The sequence below is a fragment of the Cyprinodon tularosa genome, unplaced genomic scaffold (assembly GCF_016077235.1).
Source record: "Cyprinodon tularosa strain WSP-4 unplaced genomic scaffold, ASM1607723v1 ctg708, whole genome shotgun sequence".
Taxonomy (NCBI): Eukaryota; Metazoa; Chordata; class Actinopteri; order Cyprinodontiformes; family Cyprinodontidae; genus Cyprinodon; species Cyprinodon tularosa.
The window spans coordinates 317,070-340,763 of record NW_024039461.1 but is presented as its reverse complement, the minus strand read 5'-3'; the positions used below and the strand labels follow the sequence as shown (position 1 = coordinate 340,763).

At 36.4% G+C, this 23,694-nt stretch overlaps 1 protein-coding gene across 1 annotated transcript in view; it reads left to right on the top strand.

Moving 5' to 3' along the window:
* Positions 1-1,369: 1,369 nt before the first annotated feature.
* The window catches only part of LOC119772318 (MAM domain-containing glycosylphosphatidylinositol anchor protein 2), a gene marked incomplete at its 5' end in the record, with an annotated part of 46,952 nt that continues 24,627 nt past the window's right edge, over positions 1,370-23,694 (top strand). Inside the window, 3 exons of the mRNA XM_038268674.1 lie at positions 1,370-1,547; positions 12,041-12,061; positions 18,057-18,212. Coding sequence (XP_038124602.1) covers positions 1,370-1,547; positions 12,041-12,061; positions 18,057-18,212 — 355 coding nt within the window. The remainder of the gene's footprint in view (positions 1,548-12,040; positions 12,062-18,056; positions 18,213-23,694) is intronic.

The window sequence follows — 23,694 nt, the reverse complement described above, 5'->3', positions numbered from 1 at the left end:
CCCAGATTCTAATGGTATTTTTTATTTGAAAACCAAATTGAAAAGGTTGTTCCTCCTCTTGACAAATATACTTAAAACATAATTCATATGGTTTCAGCCGCCAGCAAAATTACAAATATTTATTAATAAATATTGTGATTTAAATGCCTGTAGAAATTTTTTTATTTTTTTTACATAATATAGAGAAAAGGTTTCCCAAGTGCAGAACTTTTAGGAATAAAGTCTTCTATAAACTCTGTTGCTGTAAATAATTGAGCAGCAAGATGGTTTGATTGATTCATCTTCTATAGGAGTTATGCTACTCAGGGCTCATGGAAGAAGAAGCATATACTTATTTTTCTCCCTTTACATTATAACCAGCCAACTCACAAACATGGCTTCCATTTTGTTCATTTAAGCAGCTGTACTACCAAACCATTAGTTTAAGTGCTGTTTTGCATTCATTGTATAATTTTGCTCAAACTGAAATAATTTCCAGTTTAAGTTAATTCAGATATATTGAGCTTTTTTTAATTGAAGTTGCACAGTTATGCTAAAATTTAAAATAAAATTATAGCAATCATTTTGGTCATCACAATTACTCCATGAGTTTGTATATATTGCACTTGAAAAGACTCAAAAAACTCTGTGTCTACACCTTGAAGCTTTGTCTCTTCGGTTCTTTTTCCTGAAAAGAGATCACTTGGGAACAAACTATTTAAATAACACTTCATAACTTATATGTATTACATAACCATGAGACATGACAAAAGATTTTAATAGAAATCGTAATCTTACTCAGATCAGAGAAGTTGGTTAGTTACCGAAGGCAGCTGCTTACCAACCAGGCTCAATTCTCGGGATGTGGCACCGATGAACAGTTAAAGAAGCATTTCACTCCAGTCTGCCATATCATCTCATCATTACATCACTTAGTTTGCAGATGAGGAGAGATCCATGGCTCCAGGTTTATCAAAATATTACACTTTGTTCTTAGCTGAAGGACACCGCTGCCATTCCATTCCCAAATCTTTGCCACATACAAAATTAAGATTGTATGTAGCCGGACTGAGGAACTGGCCTAATTAGATAAACTACTGGGGAAAACTTTAGTTCTGATACGCAACAGGCAGCTAATATTAAGGTGTAATAAACATACATCATCAATGATAATTATCCTAACATATGCAATAGCTTTAATTTTTTATTGACTCTTTAGGACAGGGCATAAAAACCATGGAACGTAATATCTGAAAGCTTAGAAATTATTGAAACAGACTTTTGTGAATCTGATTATTTTTCAATTAAGCTCTTGATTTTCTTTCCATATTGACTAGTATATTTTAAAATGATATAATAATCAGATGTTCTTGCTGTTTTTTTCTTTCAGGTGGGCTCGCAGCGCTGGTGGGAGCAGGAGATCCCTGTGGGAGATACCATCGGCAAAGGGGAGCTCATGACTCATAACCTGACTGAGCTGATAAAACCTGAATCTTATGAGGTGCGTCTTACTCCCATCACTCGCTTTGGAGAAGGAGACTCAACCATCCGGATCATAACCTACAGTGGTAAGTGTCACAAACCCTGTAAGATCTGACTTTTCCCAATGTTGTCTCAAGTAGAGAATCAAAGCAGGCTAAAGACTGATAGATATCTGCTTCTGTGTGTGACCCTAAAGCACAGTGCTGTAATAGTCAGTTTAAATGAATATTGATTCATTTATTTATCTATTGAATATTGATTTGCACTGCCGAATGTTTATTCACAGTACCAATTGTTTACATATACATTTGCAATAACATACTTTAACTGTAATATGCAATTACCTTCCACTGCACTTTAATTTAGATAGCTTCTGTCCAAACTTTATTTATTCATTTATAGTAAAATTCATCCGAATATATGCTATTGTACATAACTGTAAAAACCCTTTTCATAGTAATATCCACCTATATAGTACATTTGGTACATATCCAGCTGTAAATTTAGTTCATAACACTAGTTTTATATTATATTCTTCTATTAGTAAGATTCTGTTTATAATGGTATTCATCTCTATACTTATTCAGTAGAAACACATGTCCTGTATTTATCGAACCATTATTTATCCTGCACTTGCTGCTATTGCACTTCTGGTTAGACCTAAACTGCATTTCGTTGCCTTGTACCTGTACCTGTGTAATGACAATAAAGTTAAATCTAATCTAATCTAATCTAAGGCTGTGCACTCAAATTTAGCTCCAGTGTGTGCTTCATGTGACACATGTTCATCAGTTCATGGATGAATATAAGCAGTTCACCTTGGTATCAGCTGCCATTTCTCTGATCATGATAGATATCTATTATGCATGATATGTAACAGTAAAAAGTGAACTCATTAAAGTAATTTGAATTGCATCAAACACATTAGGTCTCATGAGGACAGCCTGATTTCAGCATGCTTTGCTTCTTTCCAGTTTGAGCCCAATGAATGCTGATCAACTGACTAATCTCTTCCTCTGACCTTTATTCCCTGAGTCAGGTTTTTATCCTTTGCTGGGTTAAAGGCTGACTTTTTGTGTCTGTGTTTGTGTGTGGTTGAGAGATCGCAGTAACATCAGAGCATCAGATGACTCAAATATGTCACTTAGGTCATGAGACCAAACAAAACTGGTCAGAGATGAGTCATGTTTCACTGCATTCAGTTTGCTCAGAGACATTTTTTTTGTTTGTTTATCTGAGACTTCATTTCTACTTTCCTGCCAGAGAATCTGTTGTGTCTCCTGGAATGCTGCTCAAATACCACATAGGTATTTATATTACTACAGTGAGCAAACAAAGCAGTCATAATGTCTCATCTTGTCATAGACTGTAAATATATTGTATTTTCCAGACTATAAACCACAACTTCTTTCCCACGCTTTGAACCATGCAGCTTTTCTGTGTATTTTCCCTAACTGCCAGAGGGTGAAGACAGAAATGACTGAATAGGGGGCTAATTGTTATTTAGCACAAGAAAATGCTAGCAGCAGGCAGGACAGAGAACAAATATCCAGAATTCACACATTTTGACATTTATTTGCTACATTAAAGCTGCCGAACCAATAAAGAGACTGGGCTCAACTCCTGCAGAGCTGAAATAATGAGTCAACAAAGCCCCATCTTTCATTAGGAGCTCTTACTGCTGTGAGCCAACAAGCTAACGGGAGCTAGCATTCTTCTTCTCCCCTACTCAAGGGGCTATATATATATGTAGAGCTCCCCCTACAGGTTTGGTTGGCGGCAGTTCAGTAGATATCTGCAGCTTATAGCTCGTTGCGACTTACCATGTGTAAGTTTCCATTTTTTTTAAATATGTCTGTAGGAAAATTACTATAATAAATTCCAAAAAGTTGATGTAATAGAGGATTTTATGATATCCACAACAGAAGCATACCACCGCTGCTTCAGGAATCAAAATAGAGGATATTTACCCGAATAAGCCGCGCTATGCATGTCTTCTTGCAAGCAAAACCCTTTGAAAACAAAATTTCAAAGCTAAATTGGCACACTTAATATCTGAGTTAGCATAAAAAGCAAAGTAACTAGCCGTCCTTTAACTTTTTTTTATTCTTTATCAACAGTGTACGTACTATTAAGCAAATAGGATAACACAAATGCAAAGACAGTTTTATCTCTGCCTGACCAATTCAGTTCTATTCAGTTTATTTATGTAACACTAATTCACAACATATTTCATCTCAAGGCACTTTAATGAGACAATTCATGAGTAGGAAAGATACATGTTATTCAGTTTAGCTATATTCCTACACAGCCTGGAAGTGACTAAATTTTAGTAAGGAGTCTAAAATTAATTGGAGCAACAGTGGCGTCCGTGTGCAGGAATTTGCCCTGCAATCTGAGGGTTGTTGGTTCGAGCTCCGACGTTCAGTGTCCTTGTGTCCTTGGACAAGACACTTCACCCTCATTGCCTACTGATGGTGGCCAGAGGGCCTGGTGGCGCCAGTGTACGGCAGCTCCGCTTCTGTCAGTGAGCCCGAGGGCAGCTGTGGCTACAATAGTTTGGCACCATCAGTGTGTGAGTGTGCATGAATGTGTGAATGACTGAATGGAGTGTAAGACACTTTGGTCAAGTCCTCCTGACTTGAAAAATCGCTATATAAGTAGAGGCCATTTACCATTTCAATAGGTTAACATAAGTTGATTCAGAAAATGAATTACTGGCCAAAATCTTTTTTTTTAGCTATACTGTGAGAAATTTGTGTATAATGGATCATTTTTGGAAGAGCACCAAATTACAGCCATTACAGCAAGTTTAAAAAGTTTTAAAAAGCTTCCCACCTAACTTACCTCTCCACAGAATATTGTTCTTTTTTCTTTTTTTTTTTAGACAATTATACATATTACATTAGGACAATTTTACAAATGGGTTCATTTGAAATATTTCCTCATTTAACAAGTATTGCACAAAGCCAATATTCTTCGGAGAGCTTTTTTCAAATTCATAAACTACACAAACCATTACAATGCATTTTAATGGTTTGTGACATGACAGTGGACCAGTGGGTAGCACTGCTGCCTTGCAGCAAGAAGGTTCTGGGTTCTATTCCCGGCCCAGGGTCTGCTTGGAGTTTGCATGTTCTCCCTGAGCATGCGTGCGTTCTCTCCGGGTACTCCGGCTTCCTCCCACAGTTGGACAATTGGCTTCTCTAGGTGCGAGTGTGTGTATGAATGGTTGTTTTTCCTGTATGTCTCTGTGTTGCCCTGCTATGGACTGGCGACCTGTCCAGGGTGTACCCCGCCTCTCGCCCATTGACTGCTGGTGATAGGCACCAGCACCCCTCGCGACCCCACTCGGGACAAGCGTGTCAGAAAATGGATGGATGGAATGATTTTATTATGATAAAATAATGCAGTTTTCAAACCAGAACCAGACCCATATCAGCAAATTATCTTTTATTTCCTTTTGAATATTAGGTGTATCGTCTGTTATATGATGACGAAATCTAGGAGAAAAAGGGAAGCTTTTAATTTAATTTAATTTTCACAAAGCACTTTGATAAGGAGTTTGGTCCTTAAGGATAAATTTGTTCATTTAGAATTTAAGACAAAGGCAAGTAGTAGAGTTGGAAAGGATTTTGGTTTATAAAGGTTAAAAATGGAGACCAAAGAGAAAACAAAATATTTATTCTACAAGATGCTAGGGAGACTGTAGCCTTAGAATAAAAAGAAAGATTCAATCAGCCAAACACAGAAGATTTTTGTTTTTGTAGGTATATCAGCCTGGTGAGCCATTAAATATGCACTGTAATACACTTTTATCGCAGACATAAAATAAGAGTTTGCAAGGACCTTTTTATTCTTCAACTGTGCGGCATGTTGACTGATATAAGATGAAAAGGGTGACAGAACCATCAAGATACCAAGGTACTTGAGATGTGCATTTTCATAAAGTAACTGTTTTTCCGTCTATCACTGCCTGCTGAGATCTTTCCGAGTGGTGCTGCTGCAGTTGTGAATAATTCAGTTTCACTGCAGCTCATCATGGCTGTAAGGAGAAAAGAGAATTGGAGAAGAGGGAAAGACGGAGAAGCAGACTAACTTTCCCCCATGGTCTGTGCTAAATCTTGAATTGAAATCAGATTAACTCAATCAAATTGAAATCAGTCAAAAGTGTAAAGAATTGTGGTTAATTAAGGCAGCTAGAAGCTCAGGAGGATAGACAGAGGAAGCCAAAGTGGGGCCAAAGAAAAAAAAGGGAGAGACGGAGAGAAACAAAGTCAGTTTGGTGTTCAAATCTCCAGCCTGCACAATGAGAGACTGGACTAATTATCACTCTAGGGGTGCTCTGTTCTCCCACGCGCTCTATAACGTCACCGTATCAGGCCAACACAGGTCTTAGCCAAATTCATTCTGCACTGAAAACGTGTCCCATTAGTCACCCTGACTGATGGGGGAAATACGATCCAAGATCGTCTCTGCTATGGCTTCTATACAATTATGGTTGGAGAGCTACGACCTGAGGGGCTCTTGTGTACAAACTATTAGTGTTTTGTTTTTTTGCTATCACAGATTTGCAATATTAGACTATGTCTATGTAAATGTACTTTATTTATTGTTAACTATGCAATTAACTATTGATACGTTTATCTTAATATAGCCATTATTTAAAAACTACATTTGTCGAATATGAATGAATAACTGTCTATAAACCACACAGTTATTATATCTCCTATAGTCATAATCGCTTTCTCTCAAAGTAAATCAATAGTCAGCTCACTTTCTTTAGTCTTGCTGTTAAACCATGTTTGAGGTACTCATGAGAACAGAATACCCACTGAATAACCTGCCAAATCATTTTTAAACAGAACGTAATTTTTACTTTCAAAGCAGCAACACTTCGCATCTAAGACTGCGACTAAAACTCCCACACAGCCCAAGAAGCAACAAGGCTTTTTATCCTCAAGCAACCCACTACTCATTAGCAGTCTGAGCTAGTTTTAGTTTGTGTTTAGCTATGTTATAGGAAAGGTTAAGTGACTGACTGCTTTAGTGTTGAGGTGCTCGCATGTCTCCAATGTTTTGGCCTATCGCTATCAGAAAGAACACTTTGTAGTACCTTCCAGAATGATCAAGCTCTTTCAACTTTTTCACAGTTTGTTGCATCAGAGGCACAAGCTTTGATTCAAGTTTTATTTTCTTGTGGTAATGGTCTAAAACAAAGATACACATAGGGGTATAGAGTCATTCAAAAATGTATTAAATCCAAATAGTGTCCTTGTCACTCTGAAAGAAGTTGCTGCTGATGCATTTTTTTTTTATCTTTGATGATTAATGACATTAAATCCTAATATACATTAGGATTTTTTTGTTATGTGACAAATTTCAAGGTATGTAATACAAGCTGCAGTAACAGTTAGAGTAAACCTAAGTGTTTCTGTTTTTATGCACCTCTTTGTTATCTATCTCTGCTTGATCTTAGTTTTCAATACATTGTGGTGCAACTTGCCCTCTATGCCATTGATGGGGGAGAAAAAGCTGAAAAAGACTCCCAAAAGTTTACAAATTTAAAAATGTAAAGAGGCTTGATCATTTTGTTACATTTCGGATAAAGGACCACCACTGTCCGAGCTGTTATTGTGTTCCACGGTGGCAGTGGATTTTTTTGTGACTGTAAGAGAACACAAAATAACTTATTAAGTCTCCAGTTGCAGGGTGAGGGATGGTTGTGTCACCTAGGACTGGATGCTGGTTTAAAATATGCTGCAGTGACAAACTGAGCATCTGCTTGGTGTTTGTCATCACCTCCCTTCGCTCTTATGGTTTTCCCTGTACACCTCAGGATTTAAAGTTTAAGCTTTTTGTCAGCCCTCTCTGTAGAATAGCTGCTTCCTGAAATTATATCTTCATGCATCTCATGAGGAGGCTGACAGAAATGTTGCTTCTTCTAACTCTTAAATCAAACTTAGTTTTTGTTGTATTTGAGTCAAACAGTGTGATTGCTTATACAGACTGCATGGCTGCACATTGCCTCTGTGCATATTTGGAGGGTGGTCTTACCTAAGGAATCAATAATTAAATTCCCGAAAACAACAAATCCAACTAAGTGGCTTCTTGTTTTGTTTTTTTACATTTATTTACATTTTCATCTGTAGATTTTGAAAACTTAAAGTTGCTTAAATTAAGTATGAACATTAGATTTTTAGTGGAAATTGTTTGGTTCTAAGATTTGGCTTACTTTCTCACCTTTTTTCACATTATAACCACAAATCTGATCATATTTTAATTTGTGTATTAACTGTTTTTAATTTACAAATCCACTGTATGAAGTGTATCAGGCATTTGTCTTCAGTCTTACTTATCCTGATCCAAAACGCATATCTTGAAACTTATACAATGTATTATAAAAGGTGCAACATGGGAACTTTTCTAAAGCTTCTGCTGTATAAGTGAAACTGCAGTTATTTTATTTTTATTTATTTTTTTATTTTTAATGGTATATTGTGCAGATCAAGTGCATCTATAGCTTTCTAACAGTTCAGTCCATGACAGGAACATTATATTCTTCAGATATGGCAATTAAATATAAGGAATGAAATCAGCTGCCAGATAACTGAAATTGAAAGAAAGAATAAAAATGGGATTACTAGAAGTGCCAGCTCTCTGGAGTTTTTGTTTGCTTGGATGCTGCACAAAACCACAAAATATCCAAGAGCCATAGCTGTTTTAAAAGTCATTTTTTGCAGAAGAAATATGAGGTATAACTTGTAAATTAGTACCCCATCAGTGTGTACCTCTTGGCTGTTGACTACTGGAAACAGGTACCAGTCCCAATATTACTCTGAGAAGGATTAAGCAGGTGTAAAAAATAGATGGATGTAAATTAGAGAGCTCTTGAGGATTGCTAATGGGTAAATTTCCTTACCTATCAACATATTTAGGAAAACTGAGCCCCACTCGATGAACACCTGCTGCCCTTAGGCTTCTTTATGGAAATCTAAGCTCACCAGCTGTGCCAGACTGCAAATGAGTGACTTATCTGTTTGGCTGTTCAGACCCTATTTCTGGTTTTCTTATGGATTTTTTTATGCTCATTCGGGCTCTGCATTCTTTACAAATCAGCTCATGTAGAGCAAGCAGCAATGTTTGTTTGGATGTAAGCAATTTCCCCTGATGCTTCTAAAAGCATGAAATACATATGGTTTGATTTAACTCTGTTTTTCATACCTTTTCTTCGGAAGCGAGCCGGAAGCTGATCCATAAGGAGGTCCACTGGAAAACTGAGGCCAAAGAAAAGAATAAGAAATAAAAAAAATAATAATTTACACAGTTTATTTTCCTACTGGGAGTTAGGACTCTGCAGAGCAGTTGATACTGATGGTTCAAACTGTGCATCATAAAGAATTTTTCATAGTGTAGATTATATGAGGTCAATAAAATGACAGAAGAGTCCATGCAGTCTGTAAGTGTAATAAGCTGCAGTCACGAAAATATCTGCTGCTTTGTTACACACCAGGGATACCAGTGGGCAGGGATTCCTGCCAAGACAAAGTCAGTGTTCTTATCTGAAACTGCCTCGATGGACCAATGTCCTTTGGCGGTCACTGAGCTCACTTTGTGTTCCAATCAAAATTAGGCATTTTGGATGGAAGTCAATCATGTTTCAGACAAGAGATTGTCCTTTTGGCTAGTAGAGAACGCAACATGGGTCAGTGATATAAATGAAACAACGGTTTGTTTGTTGCAGCTTTGCATGATTGCATAAAAAACTACCTTTGTTATGATGTGGAGATAAGTTTACAGAGGTGCATAAACAATGAGAGGAAACTGAAGATTCCAAATGTGTTGTAAACCTTCTACCTCCTTGTTGTATTCTCAAGGTATTATACGTAGTGCTGTTAGCTCAGTGTTTTTTTCATAAATGTGTGTTGAATTGTAAAAAGAGATTTTAAAGATTGGAGCTGAAAACCAACAGGATTTAACCTTCAAATATTTAAAATAAGGGGCAATATATTGGACATTATTTTTTCCCTCTGCAATAAGTTGGTGTTATGCTTTTGAACTACAAAGATTGCAACCCAGCTTGGTTCATGGTTTAAAGAATCGAAGGATGAATCCCTGTTGTGAGGAGTTATAGATAGGTGCACACCCCACCCCCATTTCCCAAGTGTTGGTTTACTTTAGGCCACCTATAATAGCTTACAGATCAGCTGCAGGTCTTTATATTAAAAGCTTGTAGTAGTTATTTTATTTCCACTGATGGCTTTTTATGTTGTTTAGGCCGCCTTGAAATTTTTACCTGCATTAGCCACACATGCACTGGTCTAGTCCATAAATCTCCATATCATTGCATTAATTCTTCCCAGGAAGAATGTATGGGTTTGTTATTTTATCTTTTCTGTGAGAATCTTGGTGTCTGCAGGTGCTAGGGTTGTTTTGCTGCAAAGAAAGGAATGTTATCTTAATTGTTGGATAAGTATTATTAAATAACCTGACAAGTTAAGCAGAACTATGGTTTATTTGGGCCAATGTAGTATACATCTCCTCAGTCAGGTCAGTAAAAGTGCTGAATTCATATAATACCAATTTAGTATGTCATAGAGCAAACAATGTTAGCAATAGTTTTAAATTAGTCTTCATTGGGCATGTTTCAAAGCAATGCTTTAAAAGCAAATATGCATTTTTAATAATTCTTATGACTTAAGATGCAAAGAAAGAATTGAATTAAACAGTTTCAATGATTCTCGCCTTTAAAGTCTGCAGTAGTTCTTTGGTTTAAAGTTATTGCATGTCTGTTTTTTTTTTTTTTTTTTTTTTTAATTCACAGTCATTAGTCTCTCATGATGGAAGTTAAATTATCTGTGCCTATATAGTTTGGAGAGAGTGCTTGCATACACAACAGTAGTTAAGAAGCCTCAAGGCCTATTCACTGCTCAGTTTGAGCTCCTCAGTGGGGGAAAGACATTTCTTGAGCAGGCACATTAATCTGGACTCAGGCACAGAACAACAGCCAAGCGAAGCTGCAGGTGAGAAATATGACAACAAACCATACTTTCTAAACCGCAGTGTCGGAAAGAGGAAGAAGTGTTTGGGGAGGCAGCAGGAAGGATTCGGGAGGAGGTGAGGGAAAAAGGAAAGTTGAGTGGAAAGAAGCAAGAGAGCAAGAGAGAGGTTGAGTTTTGTCGGAAAACTCGGCATCCTCTCTGCAAGCCCGAGGCTGTAAGTTGTCACTTAAAATATTTTCCCCGCCACAGCTTGGTAGATTTCGTGCCCATGACTAATTTTATGCCTTTCTGAAGCCCAGTAGGTTAAATAAACAGCAGTGATTGTTGGAAGGCAGGTGTTTTTGACATAAAACTTTATTAGTATGTAAGAGCACAGTAAAAGCCATGCAGCATTTTCTTTAACCTTTTCTGTAAGGTCTTTTTCTCTTTTCCCCACAAGTAACATATATTTAAATTGCCAACATAATAAGCAGAAATCACTTCTCTAGTTGAGGCATTAAAAAAAAAAAAAGCATTTCAGAACTTCTGTTCTTCTCCACACCTCAGTGCATGTTTTCCTTTGTAGGAATGATTTGTTATTGCTTTCTTTAATTGGCTGGATTAAAATCAATTCCACCTTGTGCAGAAAGGTATCATAAATCACACAGCAACATGGTTTTGTGGCAAAGCTGATGTATTTCATCTATTCAGCCAGTCAGCAATCGATCATGAAAATGCTCATGAATCTTCTGGACAGGCTAAATGGTATTTAATCTGCAAAAAGTGAAGTGCCAAATAACTGGCTTGTTGCAACTCTGCGTGATGCCCTTGACCTTTTTGTGCTTCCTTCAGCGGTAGGCTTTTAAATTATCAATAAGCAAAGCACTGAACCGTGCTTCAGGTGGACAGAATGCAAACAGTCTCACATGCGCCTGAGAGGTCAAAGCACAAGAGTATTATAGCTGCAAGTTTTTATAATGATGGTTTTGTAAACACAGACAAGATGTTTCATAGAGGTGATTAGCTACCATTGTTGCAATTATTAGTCATTTTTAAGATTTATCAGCTTCTAAATGGATGCATAAAATTGAGTTAGCTTTTCAAATGGAAGTCACCTTGGACAAGAACATCAGCACAGCCGGTAAATGGCAGTAATGATAAGCGTTATAAGCTTATTAATGTGATCAGGCCATCTTCCTAATCCTGTCTTTTACATTAGATAACAGTCAGAGAATGATTGCTGCCACCTTTTCTTTCTGAAATCCCAGACATCTCTTTCTGCTCTGCTTTAGTAATCAGGGCATAAAGAGGATTGCTGCAGCCTTTTTATATTGTTCATCTGTTGTTATCGTATGCTTTCAATCATTCGTTGGCTGTATTTCATATGTAGACTACCGGCTCTGCAAAACACCAGGTTTTGACAGGATAGAAATGCACCAACTAAGTGCCTGTGCATCATTTTGTACGCCAGTGATGAAGCAAAGTATTTCAAACTGTGATGTTTCTACAGGTCTGTTTCTTTTAAAAGTGCTGCATGTAATGAAAAACTACTTTGATCTTCAACGTTAACAAATGTCTTTGGTATTTTTCTCTCACAGCTCCCATCAACCCTCACCTAAGTAAGTAACATCTCCTCTCTAGCCTCCATAAAAGTCTGTAAAAGCATTGGCATGACTAGATTATGTAATAATAGTTAGTTAGTTTTTTTTGTTATTTCATTTTTGGTTTTCATGTTCTTTAGTTATTACTTTGGTATTAATCTTAATTTTAATGTCTCATATCCTGTTTTTGTTCTAGGCCATCCATTTTTCATTAAATTGTTTTTTCACTCAAAACTTCTTCTCTCATTTCTCCATTTGGGTCCACAGGTTCCAAGATCGCAATACTTTTATTGGGAACAAGTCAAGATTTTAGCATTATTTTGTTGTGAACTAAAAGTCAATTTTTATTGTCATATTTCACATAGTGGAATATGCCCCTGTAGGCTTCACTATAGACTTTGATGAGAATATTTTGACAGATTCACATGACCTAACTGCTGGTGCACCACTGATCCTGAATATACATCCGGCTTAAAATAGTACAGAAAAGTAACACCTTTAAGAAGCTGATAAATAGTTTTCTGTGATATCTGTTATGTAAATATTTGTGGCTGAATTTATACTCATGAAGTTCATAAATCCTCAAGTTAACAGGAAGATATATAAATTTTTTACATATTCATTAAGAAAGATTAAAGATACCTTTGTACATTTTCCAAATGTATTAATTTTTCTCACAATATAGTGGCTGAAAGTATTTCTTATACAGGTGCTGGTCATAAAATTAGAATATCATGAAAAAGTTGATTGATTTCAGTAATTCCATTTAAAAAGTGAAACTTGTATATTATATTCATACATTACATACAAACTCATATATTTCAGATGTTTATTTTGTTTAATTTTGATGATTACAAATGACAACAAATGAAAATCTCAAATTCATCATATCAGAAAATTAGAATATTACTGAAGACCAATAAAAACAAAGGATTTATAGAAATGTTGGCCAACTGAAAAGTATGAACATGAAAAGTATGAGCATGTACAGCACTCAGTATTTAGTTGGGCCTCCTTTGGCCTGTATTACTGCAGCAATGCGGCGTGGCATGGAGTCGATCAGTCTGTGGCACTGCTCAGGTGTTATGATAGCCCAGGTTGCTCTAATAGTGGCTTTTAGCTCTTCTGAATTGTTGGGTCTGGTGTATTGCATCTTCTTCTTCACAATACCCCATAGATTTTCTATGGGGTTAAGGTCAGGAGAGTTTGCTGGCCAATTAAGAACAGGGATACCATGGTCCTTCAACCAGGTACTGGTAGCTTTGGCACTGTGTGCAGGTGCCAAGTCCTGTTGGAAAATGAAATCTGCATCTCCAAAAAGTTGGTCAGCTGCAGGAAGCATGAAGTGCTCTAAAACTTCCTGGTATGTGGCTGCGTTGACCCTGGACCTCAGAAAACACAATGGACCAACACCAGCAGATGACATGGCACCCCAAACCATCACTGACTGTGGAAACTTTACACTGGACTTCAAGCAACGTGGATGAAGTGCCTCTCTTCTTTTCCTCCAGACTCTGGGACCTTGATTTCCAAAGGAAATGCAAAATTTACTTTCATCAGAGAACATGACTTTGGACCACTCACCAGCAGTCCAGTCCTGTTTCTCTTTAGACGCTTCTGACGCTGTCTGTGGTTCAAGAGTGGCTTGACACAAGGAATGCGACAGCAGAAACCCATGTCTTTCATACGTCTGTGTGTGGTGGTTCTTGAAGCACTCACTCCAGCTGCAGTCCACTCTTTGTGAATCTCCCCCACATTTTTGAAGGGGTTTTGTTTCACAATCCTCTCCAGGGTGCGGTTATCTCTCTTGCTTGTACACTTTTTTCGACCACATCTTTTCCTTCCCTTCGCCTCTCTATTAATGTGCTTGGACACTGAGCTCTGTGAACAGCCAGCCTCTTTAGCGATGACCTTTTGTGTCTTGCCCTCCTTGTGCAAGGTGTCGATGGTCGTCTTTTGGACAACTGTCAAGTCAGCAGTCTTCCCCATGATTGTGTAGCCTATAGAACTAGACTGAAAGACCATTTAAAGGCTTTTGCAGGTGGTTTGAGTTAATTAGCTGATTAGAGTGTGGTACCAGGGGCCATCAATTTTGAACCTTTTCACAATATTCTAATTTTCTGATATGATGAATTTGAGATTTTCATTTGTTGTCATTTGTAATCATCAAAATTAAACAAAATAAACATCTGAAATATATGAGTTTGTATGTAATGTATGAATATAATATACAAGTTTCACTTTTTAAATGGAATTACTGAAATCAATCTACTTTTTCATGATATTCTAATTTTATGACCAGCACCTGTATACAAGTATATTTAAGTATGATAACATTTTAGAACCTATTATATTTACTCTGGGGTAATACATCAAAATGCATTTAGAGCTTACTTACTACAACTAATATACTAAATATTACACATTTACGATAAAATTATATTTAGAAATGCATTAGTAATTAGTAATAATCTGGTCACAAAAAATGAAATATTTGGGTTCAAATGACCAAATGTAAGATTATGAAAGAAATGTAAGATGTAAGGCAAATTATTTCAAATTGGATCAACCTGATTGATAACATGCAGTCTAGATTCTTCTTCTAGATATCTTCTTATTCTATTGCTGTTTGAAAGCTGCAAAGTAGTGATATTGTAGTATTGTCATTGTTTACTATTAGTGTGGCCTTGCAGCAATTAAGAAGGTAAAATTTACTGCTGTATGGCTTTTTTCACAGATAAAAATCACAAAGTTATGTACTGAAAAAAGAGAGCAACAGATAAACATGTTCTAGAATCTATCCAGAAATGAGTCTGAAAGAAGTTGAGGCTCTTTGGACGCTTTAGTAAATGAATGTCAACCAACTTCAGGAAAAGTCTTTATTGTTTGGCTCTATCAGCACATTCAAAGGCTGCCTTCTTTCTTACTGAATTCCAAGAACCCCTAATATTAGCTTACATTATTTTACCTGAATACGGAGATGCTGCAGCAGTCAGACAGCACTTCAGATTTATCACTGACTAGACATTATCAATGCTTTAACTTTATTAATATATATCCCAAAGAAAAGCAATATTTTCACATAAAACTAAATGATCATCACACAACCACTCATTCTAAATTATTATCAAGTATTTGTATTTTGGGGTTTCTAAAAATCTAAATGCTGATGAAGGTTCTCAGTCATCCAGGTCATAGTCATTCCGTAAAAATTCAAAAAATATCCACTGGACTTGGTTTCCAAGATTTTAAGACGTTTCTCCACCTCTCCAGGAAGTTTTATCAATTCAAATGTCTGGATCCGCAGTGAGTTTGAGTCTTATATTGGCAAGGCCTTGTATCGCTTGGAAACATGCAAATGGTAACCGATGAATGGGTTGTTTGGTTCCATCGTTAGCCTGTAATATCTGAAACCTGTCTATGATTCTGAGGGTCGGTCGTTAAAGGGGGGGATTGTCTCCTATAATACCTGAAACCTGTCTATGGTTGTTAAGAGTCGGTCGTTAAGGAGGTATTGTTCACCGGCTGGAGCGGGTAGGACCCTCGTTCCTCTGTGATGGGGTGGGGGGTTTGGTGATATCTGGAAGGGATCATGTCTATGATTGAATTGTATGTTTTTGGAAGCTGGAGTCCACCACCTCTGTTTAAAGTTGTTTTTTCTCTCTTAACATAGATGGCTTCCTTCACGCCCCTCTCAAACCACCTATTTTCTTTATCCAAAATGTGAACATTCTGGTCCTCAATGTCCTTTGTCCACAAGGTGTAGGTGTACTGCGGAGTCTTGTCTAGAGGAGGCCGCTCTTCTGTGTTGGGCCATGCGTCTGTGGAGACAACCTCTCCCCCCCTTTAACGACCGACCCTCAGAATAATAGACAGGTTCAGATATTACAGGCTAACGATGGAACCAAACGACCCATTCATTGGTTACCATTTGCATGTTTCCAAGCGATACAAGGCCTTGCCTATACAAGACTCAAACTCACTGCGGATCCAGACATTTGAATTGAGAAAGCTTCCTGGAGAGGTGGTGAAACGTCTTCAAATCTTGGAAACTAAGTCCAGTGGATATTTTTTGAATTTTTACGGAATAAAAATCTAAATGTCCATTCCTACTTTAGCATTGGCCATTTCTATCATTTCTGCCTGTTGCTATTAAAAATAAGGGTGTTAAGTTTGATTTGTAAATTCAGATTGTCTTGATGTCTTGTTCATCTATAAGTGTAGATAAATATTAAAGTTTAAAATTAAGCTAGAATTTATCCCAATGAGCAACACTAAACACCTTTGATAACAGTAAAAAATACTTACATATTTGTGCGTTTGGTTTATTTATTGGCATATTTCCTCCTCTGTGAGCATGTATCTGATATGCTTTAAGCTTTGTTCCATTTGTCGTGCATCTTCATACATAAAACTCTACATATTCACTTTATTCATGCCTTGAGAATCCATGCTTAATCATTGTTTACTATACTGAGGTGCACTGCTGTGTGGAGCTGCTGTTATATATTTATATACAGCTGATTTATATTTTGGTGGGTGTTCACACAAACATTGCCAGCACAATAACAAACATCCTAATCACCGGGATCATTATCCAAATCCCCGTAGGAGACTGTCTTACCTAAACGCCTCCTCTTACGACCCTCAATCCTCTACCTATTCTCTGAATCCTTGCTTCCCTCTCGGGTGCAGGAGGCAGAAACATTTAGTTTAGCTCAGAGCGGATGGGGGCGTTAATGTCTCACACCAGCCCTCCATTTAAATGCGGTATGCTTGTGAGAAAAAAGTCAAGAGTGCCGGTAAACGCAGCCTCACAGCTCTCTCCCACCATCCATGCCCTCTTCCATTCTTCAGTCGATCCACCCACTATGTACCACTGTCTATGTTACCTACATTACCTGAGTAAAAGCTGGAGATCCTACTCCTCGCAAGGTCAACGCTCCAAGCCGCTCCAGGCCACATTTTAATAAATCAATGAATATTTATTAGCTCACAGGCCCACATCCCGCATCTAAATGTTCCCCGCTTACAATCTCTTTGAGGACATAGCTTTGCGGTGCCATGTCCTCTGGTTATGCATGTAGCTTTGTTTGTTTTATGGATTAAATGGAGGTTTTGACACCAACGATCCTTCTGCTCCGCCCTCATTAAACCCAAATGCACAAGTTTTTTACTGTTGTTATAGTTTTGTTTTTTTCTTGCGTGGAATTTCTGACTATTGATTTGCATACTAACTGTTAGACATAACCTTCAAAGTGACCCATCATAACCATTATATTACCCTTTCCTTTTATTTATTTTCCCAGTAGACTAGACTTTTTTAAAACAATTGCTGTCAAAGGGGCATGAAAAGATGCAGCGAAAAAGAAACAGTCGGGGGGATGGAGGGTCTCAGGGCTCCACCTGCAGTGCACCTTGAAGATGAGGTGTCATTGAGATGATGGTGATTTTAAAACTGATTACGTATAGAATGTGTGCAAATGAAGCCTGCCTTAGCCTCTGAGGAGAGTCATCTAATTTTTTTAGCATCAGTTATGTGCAAAGAAGAGATTTGAACTGCTTCACCCCCCTGCAAGAAGCCTTAAAATAATATTGCCAAATCAGAAATATTACCATATTAGTATTTTTCCTTTTGGCTGAGTGCTTTAGTAATGGCACGCCTTTTACTTATACACATCTACACTAATTTTTCAGCATCCTTTCTCCATCAGCTTACTAGACTGTCTTTCTTTGTCAGGAAAAGGTTAAAAACATTTAGTGCTGCCTTCTCTGCAGTCACACAGGGGTCACATCTTACTTTAGACATCTTTCAGACCACATTTCATGATGTAATTAGGACTTGGATTGTTGTATGTACTCCTGAGACTGAGGCATTACATGAAAGCTCATGAATATACAGAAGGCATCTTGCAGCTCACGTGTATCATTGTAGCTTCCAGGCAGTTTGTACTGTTCTCTGCTCTCTTTGTGATGATGTGTACTCTCGGGTGTGCTCTCTGCCGATCTCTAGGGGAGTTCCACTGCAGCTTTGAGGAAGAGCCGATCTGCATGTTTACCCAGGACAAGAATGATGATTTTGATTGGACAAGGCACAGCGCTGCCACCCGGGACACAAAGTATACACCCAACACTGGCCCCAGCGCCGACCACACTGGGTCTAAGCAGGGTAAGTGTTTCTATACAAAAGCAGGTTTTACATTTTCAGAGAAGAGAAATACGATCAGCAAAAATATGTTTAAAAACTTGGTTGCAATTATAGCCATCATTTCTTCTCATCCTGTAGTAATTTCTATCAAATCTAAGAAATACAGTTACATTAATCTACTTCTACAGTAGTATTGAAGAAATCTTTCAGCTTTACTGCTGTTTTCTTTTCTCTATAATTGTTTCATCCGATGCAGAAAGTCTAAGCGCATCCCTGGGAAACCATAAAAATGCAGCATTGAGTTTATGGGAGATCTCATTTTAATTTTCTCAACAGTTTCCTCTATGCGCTTTTTGGCAGCTTACTGGCACAGCAGAGGTAAAACCACAGAAGTGTCTTTGAGGTCGTACATGATGACAGATTTCAAATAAATGTATAAATAACACAGTCTGAGGTTTTTGGTAAAAAATTAATGAAGCGATTCTGTTCATGAACAGTCGTCCTCAATTTAGAACAAGCTTACAACTCTTACAAGGATAAAGCCACAGAATATAGCAGTAAGATTTAGAGGCTAAATAGAAGTGACAGCATCAGAACTAGCACCTCTCTGAAAAGTTCAGACTTTTTATTTCTAGGAATTTCAATAAAAATTTCTAAAAGCCAATACTTTTCTCTTTCTTACAGCTTTTCTAACTATGCTGGTTCTCAGTAAAGCTGCTCTGTGACATTTACTTTTTACTCTTTGATTTTTGGATCCATACAAAGTAGATAATTATAATTAGAGATTATTAAGTACTGTAATGTTTTATAGCTTTAAACTATAGCGTAACTAAATGACAATACATTGCATATTGGTTTTTCCAAAGAAAATATGCTGGATTCATATTTTTTTAAGCGTGTCACCTCTTTAATTAAACCAGTGGTTTCCCAAAGTGAAAATTCAGAACTAAAGGCTAACCTCTCATCCAATCACCCTCTGATGCTTTGTTGCTGCAAGCCGATCGGGCCTATGCATGCCTCTGCCATTTCCGATCATCATCGGAGCTTTTAAGAAGGATTGTTCATTCATCAGCTTCCTTTTCCACCAAGACAAACCCATCCTAACTCACCTGCTCAATTCTAATGTCATCGTTCTCTTTGCTTTTATTTTCCACAAAGGCCTGAGCACCAAAGGGTATATTTCTCAACTCAATAAACTCTGTAATTGTTGCTTGTGTTCTATGTGACTCTTTCTAGGTTTGACTGTCAAAAAGATTTGTTGGAAACAACTGACTTAATCAGTGACATATTGGGTTCATCTCTCTCTCTCCTCGCATGCACTATCTGCACACGCCTGGTGTTTTTGTTAATAGTGATTCTGTGTACGTGGCAACACCAAAGGGCCCAGCATATGTTATGCAGTGTTTTCAGAGTTGCTGTGTGCACTCTTGTGGACACACATTTTTCATGAAAGATACAATTTTCTTCTTTGTGAAGTCTCAGGCACAGTTTTCATGGGATTTTTTAAGATAATCACTAAAAGCAATACTAACCCAAAGAACCCCCCACAATTAAAGTATAAAACTTAACTGAATTAAAAACCTTACAGTCCAGTGAGACACTGGATCGGGCTTTTGGGGCAACTGAAGGTGAAGCTGCTTCACCAAGATAGCTAACCGTATTATGCCACTATTTGTCAGGATTGCTAAACCAGCGCATATAGCGACTTTATCCATTCCTTTTCTCATACATTAAGGCTTGTTTGCATCATCTTTTAACAGAATTATCTTGGAGCCATTTATGAGATCAGAAACAATAAAAGCACACTTAGTTTAATAGAACAATAGAACAGGTTACATTAGATGCTTTTAGTCAGCTTTTAAAAAGATTTCTAGTGAGTAGAAATGTATTTCCTAAAACAGATATTTACTGGAATATGCTTATAAACAGTGTGTATATAAAGTCAAATAACCACTATTGTTCAACATTAAATTATAATTAACCTTTGGTGTTTTCTGTTGAAACACAACAGTTTTCTATGTCTCACTAAATATCAGAATTATAGGACATGGAATTTGTTAGGGAACGTTACTCTACAAATTTTGCTCCTTTGAAAAATTAGAATGAAGATACCGTTGCTTCTGAAGGATTAATTAGAACACTTAAATATTTAAAGCCTGCCAGATGAAGTTTTTCTTATTTCACATTATGGAAAAAATAATCAAGAAAGAAAACTAGGAAGTTCCACACCTGCAGTTTCCAGGTGTGAAAGAGCCACATTCCTGTAGTGCTGGAAATAACAGCGTTACATAGTAGTGGTGCTAGTAACACAGTTATATTTTCAGGAATAGAGTAACATAACTAATTTCTTTTTATTTATCTAACAAAAGGCTCATTATTATAATTAAATCAATCAAAGAAACTTTTCATAAGCACACACTCTGCTGCGGGGAGAGAGAGCTTTAAGTGCAGAGATCAAGCAGCAGCTGTGATGCATGCGAGTGGCAAAGGGGACGTAAAGATCCAAAACACAACGATTGATCCAGTTGACTATATTAAAGATTCATTTCCAATAATGGATAGCTTTGATCTTCCAAACAGTAATGAAGTGTGTGAGGTTATAATGCAGTTAAAAAACTCAGCTCCAGGGCATGATGGCATTAGAGCCTCTCTGATAAAAGATATGCAGACCCCATTGAGCAAACCTCTGACACACATATGTGCACTGTCAATGATTACTGGTATTGTCCCTACAGATTTAAAAGTAGCTAAAGTCATCCCTGTATTTAAAACTGGTGACCCAAGTATGTTCACAAATTACCGTCCTGTTTCCGTTTTACCATGTTTTTCAAAAGTTTTAGAAAAATTTATTTATAAAAGATTATTAAAACATTTAAATAAACATAATATAATCTATCAGTATCAATATGGTTTTAGGAAGAATTATTCCACCTATATGGCACTTGTAGAACTTACTGACAGAATATTAACTGCGTTAAACAATAATGAATATACAATAGGAGTGTTCTTGGATCTCTCTAAAGCATTTGATACTGTTCATCATGAAATTTTACTGAAAAAGTTATTTAAATATGGGTTTCAAGGTTTTGTTCATAAATGGTTAACTAGTTATGTAAAAAATAGATATCAGTATGTATCAATGAATGGTCTTGATTCAAAGCAAAACTCAATACAATTTGGAGTACCGCAGGGCTCCATCCTAGGACCTTTATTGTTTTTAGTTTACATTAATGATCTTGCTAATGTCACAAGTTCTACAATACCTATTCTGTTTGCAGATGATACAAATTTGCTAATCTCTCATAAAGACTTGACTACTATTACAGAGAATTTCAACAGAGATCTAGCCCAGTTTTCAACCTGGTTCCAAGCCAATAAGTTATCTTTGAATGTGAAAAAATGTAATTTCATGGTTTTTGCTGGGCACAAAAATTACACATTTGATGATATAAGAATTTGTATTCAAAACCAACAAATTGATAAAGTTTCTACTGTTCGTTTTTTGGGTGTCCAACTTGACGACAAACTCCTTTGGAGAGAACAAATTGGTACAGTCTGCAAAAAAGTCACTAAATCTCTAGGTATTTTGAGAAGGATTAGAAATTTTGTTCACAATAAAGTGATGTTAACTCTATATTATTCATTAATCTATCCATACCTGTCATACTGTAATATTGTTTGGGCAAGTACATTTCCTAGTTATCTTAAAAAAATACTACTTTTGCAAAAAGCTTTTGTTCGCTTAGCAACATTCTCTAAAGTTGATGCAGCTAGTGTTCCTCTTTTTTCCAAATTACAGCTGTTGAATATTTTTGAAATTAATATTTATCAAACATGTACCTTTATTTTTATGATAAAACAAGGTCAGTCTCCTGATACTTTTAAGAAATATTTTGTCAAGAACTGCCAAGTGCATTCTTATAATACTAGACAAGCTTTGTCTTTTCATTTACCGTTAAGTATTAAAACTCAAGTGCAATTTTCTTTTCGGCATCGTGGTGCAAAATTATGGAATGAATATGGAAAATATTTGGAATCTTCAGAAATAAATGGTAGAAAGTCTTTGAAAAAAATACTGTTATCCAAAAAAGACAGTGATGTATGATTTTACAAAAATTTGACCCCCTGAAATCTGAATGCTAAAATGTAAAAATAATGTTACTGTATATGTCTATTTTGTTTTCTCTGAAAGGACTTTCATAATGTGAGCTGCCTGATATTTTGTTGGTTTACGGGTGTGGCCTTGGTATAAGCCCTAAAGGGTTTCTGTCACACTCCATCACATTTTTTTTATTTTATTCTATTGGTGTATTCTGAGTTTTTATTTTGATCTGTGAAAAAAAATAAATAAATAAATAAATAAATAAATAAAAAAAAATGTGGGCAGATGTGCAGCCACAATAGTGGCTCACACAGAGATGTAACTGGATGCACCGGCAGATGTGCATTCAGTTACAGCATACTTAAACTGGAACCATTTTCTCTAAAATTAAAGGCTAAACGTTCCTTTGATTTGCTTATTATGTTCAGGAACAAAGACTTTATCCATGTCAATGTTGGTTACAAGCAGCTTAATCTAATAAAGCTCCTCACATTGTCTCACTGTCAACACATAGCTATAGCTGGCTGTCATTATCAAAACATTGCTCTTTACTTCTTTAGTGCTAAACTGAATTCACTTGCATTAATACTTCAGAATCAGAAATACTTTAATAATCCCAGAGGGAAATTACATATTTTCTTGTATGGACATATCGGAGGATAGTCTTCAAGTTATTTTAGTTGGGTTTTTTTTGTGGTTTATTTATGGCACAGTGACTCCTGTGTAGCTTTTATCCTAAAGCGTATTTCATTTTTGTTATCTTTTAGCCAGTCAAACCCTGTCAATGTGCACAAATACTATGCTCCTTAATATCTATTTTGCTTTATTGCTCTTCTAGTATAAACATTAAACATAATAATCATCTCATCGTGTAAATAAATATACTGATCTACATACATGGCATAGATTAGTACATCTTTTGACATATATATTCCTTTTGATTAATTAATTATTTAATTGATCATTTATAAAAAACATTCTATACTTAATCATTCATCTTCTAGTTGTATTTACAGTTGAAGTAACAATAATGTTACTTTGCCTAGTAAATAGCCTCAGACTTAGAGACTTAGACAGATTTATTTGTCATTTTGTTTACACAAGTGTAAAACAAAACAAAAAATTAGTTTGGAACAGTTCTCTGGACAGTTTCATCCTTTTAAAAGTGCAGCCTTGAAGAATAGTAAAAAAAAATATATATATATATATATATATGTATATATATATATATATATATATATATATATATATATATATATATATATTAGTTATGCACGATATAATCTGCCCCCTATCAGTATCGGCCTGTATCGGCCTTAAAACTGAATATCGGACATCGGCCACCCCACCGATATTTTAGTTTTTAAAATACTATTTCTTTTTCTTCCTCAAATACTTCTT